General features: G+C 59.8%; 4 protein-coding genes across 4 annotated transcripts; all 4 read left to right on the top strand.

Annotated features, from left to right (window-relative positions):
* Nucleotides 1–1,421: 1,421 nt before the first annotated feature.
* Nucleotides 1,422–4,427, top strand: LINJ_34_1580 (conserved hypothetical protein; the record flags this gene model as incomplete). Its single annotated transcript, XM_001468492.2, has 1 exon — nucleotides 1,422–4,427. One exon carries the CDS (start codon nucleotides 1,422–1,424, stop codon nucleotides 4,425–4,427), a length of 3,006 nt encoding a protein of 1,001 aa, XP_001468529.2.
* Nucleotides 4,428–5,261: 834 nt separating this feature from the next.
* LINJ_34_1570 (conserved hypothetical protein) lies at nucleotides 5,262–6,446 on the top strand (the record flags this gene model as incomplete). Its single annotated transcript, XM_001468491.1, has 1 exon — nucleotides 5,262–6,446. The coding sequence occupies one exon, from the start codon at nucleotides 5,262–5,264 to the stop codon at nucleotides 6,444–6,446; it is 1,185 nt and encodes a 394-aa protein (XP_001468528.1).
* An 832-nt stretch (nucleotides 6,447–7,278) lies between these two features.
* Nucleotides 7,279–9,396, top strand: LINJ_34_1560 (conserved hypothetical protein; the record flags this gene model as incomplete). Its single annotated transcript, XM_001468490.1, has 1 exon — nucleotides 7,279–9,396. The coding sequence occupies one exon, from the start codon at nucleotides 7,279–7,281 to the stop codon at nucleotides 9,394–9,396; it is 2,118 nt and encodes a 705-aa protein (XP_001468527.1).
* A 1,603-nt stretch (nucleotides 9,397–10,999) lies between these two features.
* Nucleotides 11,000–12,568, top strand: LINJ_34_1550 (conserved hypothetical protein; the record flags this gene model as incomplete). Its single annotated transcript, XM_001468489.1, has 1 exon — nucleotides 11,000–12,568. One exon carries the CDS (start codon nucleotides 11,000–11,002, stop codon nucleotides 12,566–12,568), a length of 1,569 nt encoding a protein of 522 aa, XP_001468526.1.
* Between the last annotated feature and the right edge of the window lie 1,895 nt (nucleotides 12,569–14,463).

Raw genomic sequence — 14,463 nt, 5'->3', positions numbered from 1 at the left:
TTCAGGCGGCAGATCTGAGTGCGTGCCGCGGTTATGATGGCATCCGATGGTGTTTGTGTGCACGTGCGCAACGTTTGCTTCCTTTTACTCTCGCCGTACTCCCCCTTGCTGTTTGTTTGCTTTGGTTGATACCCTGTCGCAGGGCATGTAGGGAGGCGGGGCGGACCTCGGTGTATGGTGCAGTGTCCGGAAACAACTCAGCGTTAGTGCTGTGTGCTATTTCCTCTCGTTTTGCGTGTGTGTTTTGTTTTGTTTGCGGGAGGTTTCGTTTATCTTAGTATTTATGAACACGGAGCGCCCTAATGGTGTCGTCCTGTGCGTCTTGGTGGCTTGCTGTGGCCCAACAGATTGTTGGTGAGCACGTGAAGGCTGGTGCGCAAGTGCCTGAGCCAGTTTGTCTATGCGTGCGTGCGCAGTGATGGTTCTTGGTTTGGTTCGTGTGCGTTCGTTTGCTCAGCCTTGTCCGTCTGCGTGAGTGCCAGACTGCATGAACATCGAAGACGTAAACAAAACCAGCGAAAAGTGACGAAGGAACCACCCCCCCCCCCCCCAAAAAAAAAAAAGTGGAAGGCAGTTTTGACGTCGTTACCTTTTCTGTCCCCATCACCTCCCCCTTCGCTTCGCCTTTCTTCGTGACAGGAAATAATAATGAAGCAAACCAGCTGGAGGGCTACGTGCCGTGTCGCGGTTGATGCAAGTGCAGACGGCGCGCCGTCTGTGAACATGCGCGCGCGTGCGTTCACTCTACAAAGAAGACCTCTCCCTGTCTCTCCACAATGCAGAAGGTGCAAGTTCAAGCTCTACTGCGTAACCGGCTCACCAAAATGCTCGCGTCGATTCTTGATCCGTGCTATCTCAACGGTCGCACCCCTCCAGTGACACACGTCTCCATCAGGTAGCCTCTGTTGTGCTCCATTTTTTTTTCTTCTTTTCCGCGCTGCCGACACCTCCTTCGCTGGAGTTGGGTGTCCCGCTACCTGCCCGAGAGCTCACCGCTGCCGTGCCATCTGCGGAGCCAAGTGGGTCTGGGTGTACGATCAAAGAAAAAGAGGGCGACCGGTGAAAGGAAGGAAAGCGACACCGCGTTTGGTTGATTCGTGCGAACGCCCCTCCCAAACATTCATGGAGGGGAACCGGTGCTTCGCTTTGTTTCCTTTGCGTCGGCGGCCGCCCGTTCCACCGCGCCAGCGCTCGCAACAGCAGAGGAGGCCGCATACACGCACACACCAAACCGCTCCTTCATATACAGGCTTACAAGCTGCATAGACATTGTTGCCCATTAGACTCCGATTGTGCATCGGCTACCCTCTGGTCATAGAGAGAGGTAAAACGCCCATCACAGCGTCGTCGTTCTTTTCCCTTTGCATGGTGAAGCCACACGCGTACTGGCAGGCCAAAAAGGGCGGAAAAGCTAAACGAAAATGCTGCCCCTTCGAGCTACCCCGGTGCGCAAGGCTCCGGTTATCGTCCTCGAAGAGGCGAACCGAGCGCATACAATCGAAACGGCGGCGTCGACGTATTCGGAGTTAGAGGCCTCGCCGGCGCCCGTTACTTGGGGAAGCGAATCCACCTCTGCTTCGCCCTCGCCGGCCTCTGGCGCCAGCCATCATTCCTTTCACCCGATCCGAAAGACGTTTGCTCGCTCGGTGGCGCCGACGACGAAGGCCGTGAAGCATTCCGCGCAGGCGAGCACTATCGCTTCTCCCCCTGCCTCAGGTACGCAGCTCCTCAGCGCGTCGACTAGAGAGTCTTCTTCACCGCCAGCGCCACCTTCTCCACTTTGCGGCATCATAGACTTTTACCGCGGCTCCTCTCCGTCACCGCACCGACCCACGCAGTATGCGGGTGGGGACCCGAGAGAAAGCGAGCAAGCGGAACTGAAGAGCGCGGCTGGCAGTCGCGCAGGCCCGGAGTCCCCCTCGCTGTCGTCATCTAGGGCGTCGGAGATGTTTTGTCGCAGCCCGGCCCCGGCGCGCTCGTACATGGAGGATTTGCTGGCCATGACCGATGAGGACGGCAACGGCGCGTTGCCGCAAGTGGAGACAGCGCCGGCCATGCGCGACAGCAGCGGCGTAGGACATGATTCCACCTCTCCTTCCCCGCGCGTAATCGGCTTGGCTCTCGACAACTCGCCGGTTGTGCCAGAGATGTGGGAAGAAACGAGTTCCTCTGCGCCTACCTCCTCGACCGGCGTCTCGGACGGGTTTGAGAAGGCGGAGGAGTCGCAGCTGCGGCACCGCAGTGTGTCCGTCGCGCGCATCCATTTCAGCTCCGCTTCGCCGAACTCTCCGCTGCCGGCTCAGCTGACCGCCTCCCCTATGAAATGGAGGCGGAGCGTGAAAGGCTCGCCTCCATCGCAGGCGAACGCTTCCGACGTACCGCAACGGTCTGCGGCCATGATACAAGAGAAGCATGCATCGTCGCCGATGGCGGACACAAAGGCAGCGTGGTCTGCAACGATGTTTGCCACGAAAGCCAGAGTCGGCCTCAACCGGAACAGCCGCAGCGGAGATTTTGTGCACCGCGAGGCGGTGGAGAGAGTTTTGCGCTTCCCAGCCGATACGACACAGGAGGAGGTTGCTCGCATCGACTACGTGGATAATGAGAAGGATGGCAAGGGCGCAAAGATAGCCTCCGCCGCCTCGCAGGCTGCGCCCGTCGTCTCAGATGACGTGGCTGGCCATTGCAGTGGACAAAGTCGAGTCCAGAGGTCGCCATATGTAGCGCCGCCGCTCTCTTCACGACGACTTAGTGGTTTCCCGGCGTCGCCGCCCGTCGGCACAGAGCGGCACGTGATGATACCGTCTTGTGCTAGTAGTGAAGCGAGCGTTCGCCGCGGCACTTGGTTTGACGGCCTTGGAGGGGGTCTAGTGTCTGCCCCTCGTGAGACACGAACGGACAGTGCTTCGCCATCAGTGCACCGCTTTCTGGGCTGCAGCGCGCCTTACTTTCCCATGAATCGGTGGAATGTGGCACCTCCGCTGCTGCGGCGCGTAGAGGAAGAGGTGGCTGCCAGTGAGCCTCACCAGCCACCGAATTGCTCGGCGAAGAAGCCGAGCGTGCGGGCCCTTCTCGCTAGGCTTTATCCATTTCCGTCTGCGTCGGCTCGCCGTGGCGCGGGTTCTGGCATTGTTTCTCATGACAAGCGGTATGCCTCGCAGATGTCCCAACGAACGGCTGACGCACCACCGCCTCGGTGGAACGCATCCACCAAAATTCACTGCGACCCGCTCACAGGGGGCATTGAGCTGGCGCGTGCGAGCAAACGCCACTCGAGCGTCCGGCACGGCGGCCGAAGTGGGAGCAGCGACGACTACGTGAGCGAGCGGCCCATCTCTTCACCTCGTCGTCGCAGCAGGTCCGCCCCGGCACAGGCGCCACTGCACACACGCGCCTCGCTCTTGAGGCTGGAGGCGACGAAAGCACGTAAAGCGGCAGACGCAGCGCTTCATGAAGAAGTGGCGTCGCCACCATTTCATCCAACCGTCGCCCCGCATAGTGCGCGCATCTGCCGAGACAAACTTCGTGAGCTGAAGAGCTCTCACGGTGCCGGTGTTGCTGCGGGTGCGGGTGCGGCGGCGCCAGCGCCAGGGACTCAGCTGGAGCAGGCATCGCGGACAGAGAACTCTGAAAGCGCAGCCAAAGCATGGCATGGCACCTCTAGGCAGGATATCGTGGGTGACGCTGCAGTGGTGGCAGACGTCTCCGTGTCGAGCTCAGAGGAGGTCGATGCAGTGGCGACTGCACGGGCAAAGGGCCCCTCATGCCCCTTAGTGGCAACTTTACCCGCCAGACAACCGCCTCTGCCCCAGGTCGCAGAGCTGTGGGGAGCGAGTTCTATCGACGGTGCACGTATGTACGCAGACGCCGCTGCGCTACGAGAACGTAGACAGGCAACGCAACATCGTTGGCTACAAGAGAGGAAGCCGGAAGAGCAGCCGCATATGCAGATGCACCCTCGCCGTGGTGCCTCCTCGTGTGCCGGGCGGCAGCCGACAGAGGATTTAGGCTGCCCGAAGCCACCTCGTCCGCAAGTCTCCGCGGCCACAGATCGCATTAGCACCTCGACACAGTGCGATCTGTTGCCCAGTGAGCGCACGGCGGGTCCTGAAAAAATGGCTGCTCCTGGTTTTGATTTGCAGCTGGGTGCCACGCCCGTCTCCGTTGGCGCAGAGCATGCGCCACTGACTGCCGGTTTGCCGATGGCAACACACACGGCGCTTCAGCGCGTGGACATGTACAGCACAACGCCAACGGACGCACTAAAGACCCGCGCCACGTCGTTGGAGAGGCAGCATCGCGTGGAAGACCAGCTACTGGAACTCGAAACGGGCCGGCGACGTCGACTGGGAATGTTGCGCCATCTCGCAAGCACGCGCGACTCGCTGACCGGCGAACTCCTTTTCAAACCGTTCACGGGTCGTTGAAGAAATGCTGGTTATCATGTATAAGGAAAGCCAACTACGTTGGCGTCGTTTCACGGCCCGTCGCTCGCTGCCCTGCACGTGGGTGTTCCCACCCTCTCTTCTTTGCGGCTGGCCCACTTCCGCAGTTTTTTCACACGATACGCGGGCGTGCTGAGAGGTGTCCGGTTAGATGGCGCAAACCAAGTCTATGGCAGCAAACTTGTAGAGGATGCCGCGGCGGGTGGGGGGAGAGATTTGCTCGCACCAAGCAGATGTGCCGTGTCCGTTGGTATGAATGGCACCGTGATGTTGTTCCTGCCCTTTTGCCCGCACACACCGCGCACGATGGACCTTTGTCGCTGTCGTTGTTGCTGTTTTGTTTTTTTTGTGTGTGTGTGGGGAAGGGGAGGGGGGACATCCGTGCTTACCGAGGTGTCAATGCACGCTACACCCGCTCGCGTTTATGGTATGTGCTGAACTGTTCTCTCTGTGTCCTAATCCGCCTTCTTCTCGTTGCTTTTGTTTTTGTTGTTGTTCTCGCTTCGCGTTTCTGCGCTTCGGCGACGCAGTGGTGCTTTCACTTGGAGTGCACTGGTGCGCGCCCGGGCGTGATTGCACTTGAGAGCTTCCAGTAACAGGGGCAGTCGTGCATACGGTGATCTCCATCGCCGCCTCCCTGTAGAGTCGCCAAGCTGCTCTATTTGCTTCTTTGTAGCGTCTGTGCAGCGCAGGCTTTGTCTGTAGGTGACTGTCCGCTGCAGCCGCCACTTGCTCGCTCTTTCACAACATCACGCATTTCGCGAGCGCCTTCCGGATTACATTTTTTCGTTTCTCTTTTTTTTTGTAGTTGTAGGTATGCGGCGTCGCGTCGGCGTCGGTCACGTGCTGCAGGAGCGCCAGCAGCAGCAGCGGATGGCAGATCTCGGCGCTCAGATTACGGCGGAGCGCGTGGGGCAAATCGAGGACCAGCTGGAGGAGCTCCAGGCACAGCTCAAAGCGCTGGCGCAGAATCATAAGTCTGAAATCACGGAAGACCCCGTCGTTCGTGCGCGCTTTCGCCAGCTGGCCGACTCACTCGGTGTCGACCTCATCTCGTCCAAGAAGAACGTGTTTGCCGACGCTCTCGGACTCGGCGACTTCTACTACCAGCTTGCCAGTCGCACCGTCGAAGTGTGTATGCGAGAGCGCAAGTTCTGCGGCGCCTACGTGCCGCTGCAGCGTGTCCAGTTCTTTGTGCAGAAGGCCTACGACGCCAGCTCGCTGCTGGGCGGAAACGCGCAGAACTGTCATCATGCCCTGCAGCACAGCAGCGGCAGCGGTAGCAGCAAGTGTGGCCGCCGTGATGAGGGAAAGCAGATCGTCATCTCGGAGGCCGACATCCTGACGGCGCTCTCCAAACTCTCAGTACTCGGCGCCGGCTACAACGTGGTGAAGTTAGGTGGAGTCTCCTACATCCAGACCACCCCAGACGGCGCGCGTGGCGGAGACCATGTGCTGCTGCTGAACTACGTGCTCGGACTGCAGAAGGAGAAGATAGAGAGGGCCAAACAAGCTGCTGTGGAGGAGCAAAGAAAGAGCGCGCCAATGGCGTCGGAGGGTAGCACGCGGGCGACTGCGGTGGGCGGAAGCGGCCACCGCAGCGGTGTAGGCGCCGCGTACGCCTTGGGTGCCCATCCCTTTGACCTCGGCAAGGGCAAGGACAGCGAAACAAACGTCTCCTTGTCGTTTTCACAACAGTGCGTGGCTGTGCGGGAGTCGCAAGTCGCAAGCGGGCTCCACTGGGAGACGCACCGCGCTCGAGCGGCGCTGAAGCGGATGGTGCAGGAAGGCACGGTGTGGGTCGAAGAGTCGCAGGACAAGTCCGGCGGTCGTGTCACCACGGCTGGTGCCCGTGGCGGCTCCCCGGCAAAGTCGAAGGCCATCCTGTCGTCCACTGAAGAAGTAAAGGAGGTGTGGAAGCGCAAGCACACGCGCATGGCGGAGGCCGCAGACAAGAAGGACGTTGTATACTGGTTTGTGTCACTGACCTCGCATGGATGACGGCAAAGAGGTGGTGGCGGAGACGGGACCTCACAATTTTAGCTGCCGCCGGTTCAAGGTCGCCGCTGAAGAGGAGGGTACATGTGTGCGCATCTTTTGGCAAGTGGACCTTTTTCATATCTGATGTTGGTGGTCGGTCTGCTTTGCATCTGTGCTGCCCATTTCCCGATGCTGCGTCCCCGCTGAACTGTGCCCCGACTCGCCTCCGGCGAGGTGGAGACAAGAGCAAACGAGAAGAAAGCACACACATCCGCAGGCAAGAATCGTTTCTCTGCGGCATGTGCGTCCATTCGGTGCTGTACTGGGTCAGCGCGGCGCTGGCGCACTGAAGAGAAAAGATCTTGCGTAATCAGTGGCATACATGCAATGAGACACGCAAGGAGCGTGCGGAGATGAGAGCCCTTGGCGTGCAGATACGCATATTAGTATATAGTTTTGTACGTATATATCGAAATTTCACCGCTGTTGTCGTCTTTCTATGCACCGGGTTGGAAACGCACTGGCGTAGTCCCCCATCGCCCCTCCCTCTTCTCTTCCTCTTCGCTACCGTCTTCCCACTCGCTACCGCACTGCGCATTGCGGATAAGCCCAGTCCTGTGAGTCGGCAAACAGTGCTTGCCCCACGCACGACAGCACACCGCGTGCTGCGAACGATCTTAAACAGGACGGAGCCTCTTGGTCTCGCCGCGCAACCTGATCACCATCCACAAATGCGATGCAGTCTTGTGCGCTCTGCCGGCGAACAGGCGTGTTCTTTCTGACCACTGGTGCACCACGAGCAAGCGCGCTCCGCGTAATCTCGACGAGCAGGACTACCATTGAGGCTTCACTGATGTCGCCGTGCGCTGCCACAGCGCTGAGGTGCGCACGCCGATGCTCGTCCACGCCAAGCCTGAACTCCGTCCCGAATAAGGAAGAGGCGCTGTCATCTCTTCAGACCCGCTTGAGTGGCGAGTCGGTGGAATCTTCGACGCCCCGCAGCGACGATGAGACGGCGAATCTGGCCACATCTATCGCCGAGCTTCTGCAGTACCGCCGGCAGATCACCAGCGTGTACACGGGCCTTTTGGCAGACCGACGTGTCCAGTATCGCGATGAGCTACTTCTGAGCTCCTTGGGCTCTACCCAGGCCGATATGCAGGTGCTGCTTCGGCGCTTGCTGGCCTCCCCCCCTGAGGCAGCCGCAAGTGCTACCCAGATAGCGCAAGAAGCGCCACCTCAGATGACAACTGACGCCGTACGAAGGCTGAAGGAGACGTGGACGCGAATCAATGGTGTGGCTACCCACTCTCGCGATGCGGCGACGCGCCAAGCGTACTTCTCCGAGGTGCGTGACTGCTACGCAACGCTAATCTGCAGCGGCCTGCTGCGGACCGAAAGCGAGGTGCGGCTCATTTTGAGTGAAATGCGTAACACCGACCTGATTGAACCCGACGCGTCTTTTTACGAGGTGCTGTTCGTGGCTTTGTGGTGCCTTGACGACGTGCGTGAGTCGACCGTAGCCACGGGGAAGCACCGCGCTGCAGGTTCGCGCCAGACGCCAGAGATCGTCGCTGGAGAGGTGAGGCAGCTGCGGCGGAGCGTCGTGGGGGACCTCGCTGGGTATTACATGGGCCACGCACTGGCGCAGCTCTCGACGTCTCGCGCGCCGATCGCAAGCGCGGCTCCGATGCACACGGCGGTGCGTCCCGAAACGTGGGAGGTCTTCTTCGCCACACTGGCCAACACTCAGCCTGCGCCGAAACTGATGGATCTTTGGTGGAAGCGGCTCTTGGAGTGGTTGGATGAGCAGGTACCACTCGTGTCAGCCAGGACATCCATCGGCGCACTCGACAAGGGAGCAAGTGCGGCAAAGGGGGCGCCGGTGCCGTACCAGGCAGCTCACGCCGTGCTGGCATGGTGCGCGCAGTCGCGCGAGATGGAGAAGGCTTTGAACTATTTCAACGCCGTCAACCAGCGCGGCGTCACACTGCATGCGACTACGATGCCGCACATCTCACTGCCTGCTGAGTTAGTGGAGGACTTCACCCGAGCCGGCTGCCTCACTTCCCCTTCTACACACACCTCGGTGCAGCAGCTGCAGCTCGCTCTCCTTGTGAAGCTGATGGTGAGTACAAAGTCCGTCAAGATGGACGGAGGCCTGCGTGCGCTGGTGGTGCGAGACGTGCAGCGGCAAGTCAGCCCGGATGTGCTGTACACGGCGCCATGGGAAGTTATCAACGACTTCATCGCTGGGCTCTCGGTGCCCAGCGCGATGCAGCTGCTGCGCCGATGCTCTTCCTCCCCCGCCGCGGCAACGGCGTCATCGACGCTGTCGGAGAAGCGAAGCAGCTCGGACGATGGGGCATGCGATGACGAAGCGACGGTGGGCTCTGCGACGAAGGGCGAGGGCGGGCGCGAGATTCCATTTTTCGTCTGGGCCTCGCTGCTGCGCCGGTGCTGCCGAGAGCACCTGCAGGACGAGGCAGAGTCCCTCTTTGTGTTTCTGCGCAAGAAGTTCTCGGTCACGGCGACGGAGAAGCGCGAGCTGATTGAGATTATGATGCGCATGTACACGACAATGCACCCCGCCGACTTCCCTTCCGCCATGGATGTCTTTCTTCAGCATGTTCTTCGTACACCAGAAGGGGAGCCGACAGTGAAGCCAGACACCGTACTTTACGGGCTGCTCGTCAAGGGCGCGGACTCCCGAAACGCGGCCATGATGGTATTTCTGGAGGCCTGCGCAGCCGGGGTGGCGCTCACCGAGGAGCTTTTCGAGGCCCTCATGGGGTCGACGCAGTACAAAACAGTCGCATCGTTGAGCAGGAAGCTGCCCCATGACTACGCCGCCTCCTCCCTAGACGCGCAGCTGAAGATCCCGGCCAACGCGGACGCACATCTTCGACGCGAAGAGGCCCTTCGTGCCCGCGGCAAACCGCTCTACGACTCTACGGGCGACGTCGGGTGACCGCCTGAAGCAGTGCACATAGACACAACGGCCTACCTCGAGCGAGCGCGGTCGATACGCTGGTGTGCGTCGCTATGAATTTGTCCACGTCGTTTTGTGCTTGGTGTTTCCCTCTTTTTTTTCTGGCCGATAAGTGAAGCTGCCGAGTGGGCCACCTCTGTGGAGTTCACGTGTACGCTGCAAATGCTGAGGCATGGCCACCCCATTTTGCACGGGCACTGGCGGGCAAAAGGAAGACGCATGGGAGCGAGGGCGAGGAAGATGATCATCTGGCTTTTGACACTCTCGCCGTGCGCTTTCCTTTCATTTGTTTTTTTTTCCGCTTCTTGCGGCACACACGCTTCTGACTTCCTCTCTGTGGGCGTCGCTCACTTGACACAGGCAGAGCGGGAGGTTAAGTGGGAGGGGCGAACGAATATGTGCGAACACGCAGCAACAGGCAACTGCACGCGTTCTTCTCGCGTCCGCTTCACGTTAAGTGTAGCTCACACCGCCATGCGAGATGGAAACGGCGCCGCCGAAGAAGACAGGGCACGCCAGGAGAGACGAGATCATGGCTTCTGCGTCTCATCTGTCCCTCTCTTGCTCTCCGTTGAGTGACGCTTCCCTAACGCGCACTGCGTTCTTGCCTCTAGTTTCTTCCGCTCCCCGGCATCGCCTCTCGAGGTTCGGCTGGAAAGCGGCATCTGTAGGTCAAAGAGAAAAAAGAAGCAAACCGCCATCTGGATAGCACACATTGGAGCCCCAGCTACCTTCACCCACTCCCTCACATGCAGAGCGCATCCAGGAACAGTACGCGAGCGTGCGTCCTCTCCTTTGTAGCTCTCGACTCCACAACCACATCCCCCACCCTTGGGGGGGACCCCTCCCACACTCTGACAGGCACCGCAAAAAGCAAGCGAGAGGCCACGCGTACAATCCAGTCATCATAGACGGCCGAGGAGTCACCCTTTGAGGTTCGACACAGCACCTGTGTCTCTTGGCGGAACAGCGAAGCCTGAGCCTCTCTCTCCGTCAAACACGCCACCACAGCCGCACACGCGCGGCCTGCGCCCCCACGGCACGCACGCATCGTCATTGGGTGTAGTTTCCCCCCCCCCCCCGCTTTCTGCCAGTAGGCAAGGACTCCTTTCGCGGAATGCACACCGCAGACTCCTCCCCAACCGCCCCGCAGCCGACAGAGGCAGGCACGGCAATGTCTGCGAAAACCACCGCAGCTGAATCGACGGCGACGGCAACCATCTCCACGATGACTGCGCCTGCCGCGACGAAAAAAGGCAGCTCTCCGAAAGGGTTTCAAGTCACACACACAAGCTACCAGCGCGGCAGCACCCCATTCCGCTCCGCCTCGCCGCCCATTGCGCCGGCAGCATTCTCTGGTCCCCGTAACGGCGGTCCTTCAGGGTCGCCAGTGCAGCCCCCACAACCACCCCCGAGTTTCTACGGAGTCACGGCACCGTCGCCGTATCAACGGCATCGCTCCTCCTCCTCCTCATCGGCGCATTCCGCGACGACGACCAACACGCCACCACTCGGCCCCCGCACAACCGCTGTGCCGCTCATCACACCGCGCTACCAAAAAAAGAGCCGCACGGCGCGTCACATGAGCGTGACGGATAGCTTCCCAACGCAGCAGACGCCGTCGGGCGCTCTGCAGCAGGAGGCGACGGAGCGCATGACGATCCAGAACGGGCCGATGCAGTACGACCAAGAGATGCACTTTCACACATATGACGTGTACCGTCATGGCAAGCGGCAGATCCACACCCGCAGCGTGGGCTACAGCAGCGATGGCGACTTGGTAATGATGCGGGAGGACTACTCGGAACCAAGCGACGTGGACAACGGCTTCGTGCTCAAGCGGACAGAGATCTCGGACCCGGCTGTGCTGGACCCGCGCGCGAGGCGGCCTTTGACGGACAAGGAGCTGCACAGCAAAAAGAAGATCCATCTGAACCGCCCGCGGTACAAAAAGTACCCGGGCATTCGCGCTCCAAAGAACCGCAAGGTGCGGAACCGTCTGCTGAACGACTTCTTCGCACACGAGCTGGCGCGGGAGGTCCTCGTCAAGGCGCAGAAGTGGCGTACGCTGAACCCCGACGAGCCAGAAACATCGGTAGGACCGTCGTTCGCCGACCTGCCAAAGGCGGTCATGCACGCGTTTGATCTCGAAGGAGAGGAGCAGCTGCTGGAGTTCGAGCGACTGCGCGTCCACCCCGACATGCTGGGGCCGCAGCTGCGCAACGTCCGGGCACCGCCGGACCCCGACTCACCAGAGGGTCGCTTCCAGGGTCTCAACACGCGGCTGCGTGGCGAGTTGCAGCACGCTTTGAACAGCGAGTTCCTCACGCAGCAGATCGAAGATCTCGAGGTGCACTTTTCAGCGTTTATCAAGGATGGCTCCAAGTCGCCTGAATCGCTGGTCTTCCACTTTCGCGATGGCTACGGTCGGCTCATCTGCCACGGGGTCGCCGCCTATTACCAGCTTGTGTCCGAGTCCCGTACAGTGATGGACGGGAGCGGGACAAAGTTGACGTACGTCTCTCTTCCCAAAACGCGCCGTCAAGGCGTTCGCGCCGTCAACCCGCCGCACGTGCCGCTTATGCTTGTGCTGAAGCGCAACCGCCGCAACCTGCCCGCGAAGCACAGTCTTTCTGCCGAGACGACACCGCAGATTGCGCCGACGCCGGACATGGTTGCATCGCCGCCTGCGCTGGGTCTGGAGGGTGATAGCACCAGCAAGGAGGCGGGGGTAGACGACGCGGAGGTGATGTCACCTCTTGACCTCAACGCTCCGGCCATGCCAAACGTGAGGGCCCAACCGACCAGCCACAGCGGCCTTGTCGGTAGGGGCAAGGCGACAAATGGGCACGCGACCGGCGCTCAACGGATAGACAGCGGCGGGAAGAACCCGACCGTATTTCGCACCGTGCATCTAAAGCTTCCGACCGCCGACCCACTTCCGTTCTACATTCCCATGTTGCGCTTGACGCTCTCGGTGGAACAACAGGAGGATGCCGTGGAGCAGCTGGAGGCAGCGAGCGCTGGTGTCTCGCCGGACTTGGGGCCGTTCACGCCCCCCTTGACAGCGACCCAGCGAAAGAAGCTCCGAAAGGCGGAGAGGGTGCGCTCCGCCGATGCTTCACAGGACGACTACTCGACCCGTCGATGAGTCGCCTCTGCAGCCAGCATCTTTGCCGCCTCGTGAGCGCCTTTTAGGGGAGGGAAAGGGCGAAGAGTGAAGAAGCACACGTTGTGGTGGACACGTGTGCCGCATAGGTAGCCGATGAAGCGAGCCGGGGTATCCATGAGGTATGGGTGACATTTGTGATGGGTGAGAGTGTTAAGCCATTTTTCTTCTCTTCTGTGGCGTGCTTTGCAAGCTGTCGTTGCTGTGTGCGGGCGAGCCGCACGCGGCTTTCAGCGTTGGGCTCCGATGCGTGGACTGCTCCTCGCGTGCCTCCTTCGTGGGTGCGCTGCTAATCTGCGAAGGCGATAATCAAGGTTCCTTTGCTTCTGTTTGCGCTTGTTACTCTTCCCTGCATCTTCGGTTTCCCTGAAGGTGCGGGTACCTTTTTTTTAAAGGAGGAGGAGAGGGATGCCGAGGGGAATTGCAACAAACACACTACCCCATGTTGTTGTTGCTAGTCTCCCTGCTTCCTTGAGCCGCGCCCCATCTCCCCGTCCTCTCTGTTCTTCGTGTTTTTCGTTGTCGGGGGTGGTCTCTTCATCTGTGTTTGACCTCCCGTACGCCGACATTGCTGTTTGCACGCGCCTCTGTCTCCGTGTGTGTGTGTGTGTGTGTGTGTGTGTGTGTGTGTCGTGTGTTCGCGTTCTCGTTGCTCTTTGTGAGGTCCTCATCGCACCTAGACTGAGCATCGGCTCCTCTTCTTTTTCTCGCTCTCGCTCTCTCCCTCTTCAACGGCGTCGCTGCTTTGCTTATTCTTTTGTTGCGGTTGCTGCTCTCTGTCTGTCGTGTGGCGTTGAGTTGGCGATGACATCTGGTCACTTGCGGGTTGTCCTGGTATTGTTTTCTGCTGGCCTTCTTTTGGTGTTGCCCTCTGCGCCGCAGCTTGGGGGCACACGCAACGAGGAAAGAACGAAAGCAAGCACTGCCCTCTGTGTGTGTGTTCAATGACACGGGGCGTGGCATATCGATGCCGCCTGTTCCCACCCTTTCAAATGAAAAAAAAAAAAAAGAAAAGATAAAGCGTCAGCTTCGATCATCCCTGTTTGCTGCACAGTGCCGTCTCTCTGCTTGAGAACACTGCGCGCGTGACCTCTCGCGCTCCCGTTCACGCATTACGGCGTCGTGCCTCGATGGCCCTGAGGTGAGAGCCTAAAGGCAGGGAAAGCCTTACCCTCCTCCCGTTAGTGTGTGTGTGCGAAGATTAAGCTGGACTGCTGCTCCGTATACTCAGCATCGTCGCCAGCTGTTCTCTTCTCGCTTCTTCTTCCTTTTGTTCTTGAACACCTCTGCCCTACTCTGCTCCAACACGCTCCGTCCCTTTTCCTCTCTTCCTTTTTCTTTAATGATGCCCACTGCTCGTCGAACGCTGGAGCGCACGACGCCCTTCCCGAATGAGCGAACGCTGCCAAGGCGCTCTCCCCTCCCTCGTTGTCGAGGACTCTCCAAACAAAACCCGCTTTATTATGGAGGGCATCTTGGCTGACTGTCGCACAGTAGAAAGGCAACAAGGAAGGAAATCGAGAGGCAGGCAGGCAAAGTTAGGAGGGCCTACGTAGCGCTAGCGCCTGTCTCGTCAACAACAGCAGGCGTCGTCGTGTCGCTGCGGCACCACTCGGGCCTTTCGCGCAGGCGTGCGCGCATACATACCATTACACAGGGACGCGCACAGTAGATAAGCGCACAATCAAAAACAGAAAATATGTCGAGGGTGCGCGACCGCGCTTATCTTTCCGGCGCGAAGCAGTGGCTTCTGCCCTCGCCAGTTGGTAACAGCAGAAGCTGTGTTGCCCTCCTCCTCTCTTTCCCACCGCACACGGGGTGGTGTGTTCACAGGCACGGGTCAATGTCACGGTGGTGCTCTTCCAGCAGTTTGTGTC

The sequence above is a fragment of the Leishmania infantum genome, chromosome 34 (assembly GCF_000002875.2).
Source record: "Leishmania infantum JPCM5 genome chromosome 34".
Lineage (NCBI taxonomy): Eukaryota > Euglenozoa > Kinetoplastea > Trypanosomatida > Trypanosomatidae > Leishmania > Leishmania infantum.
This window is presented reverse-complemented; position numbering and strand designations above follow the sequence as displayed.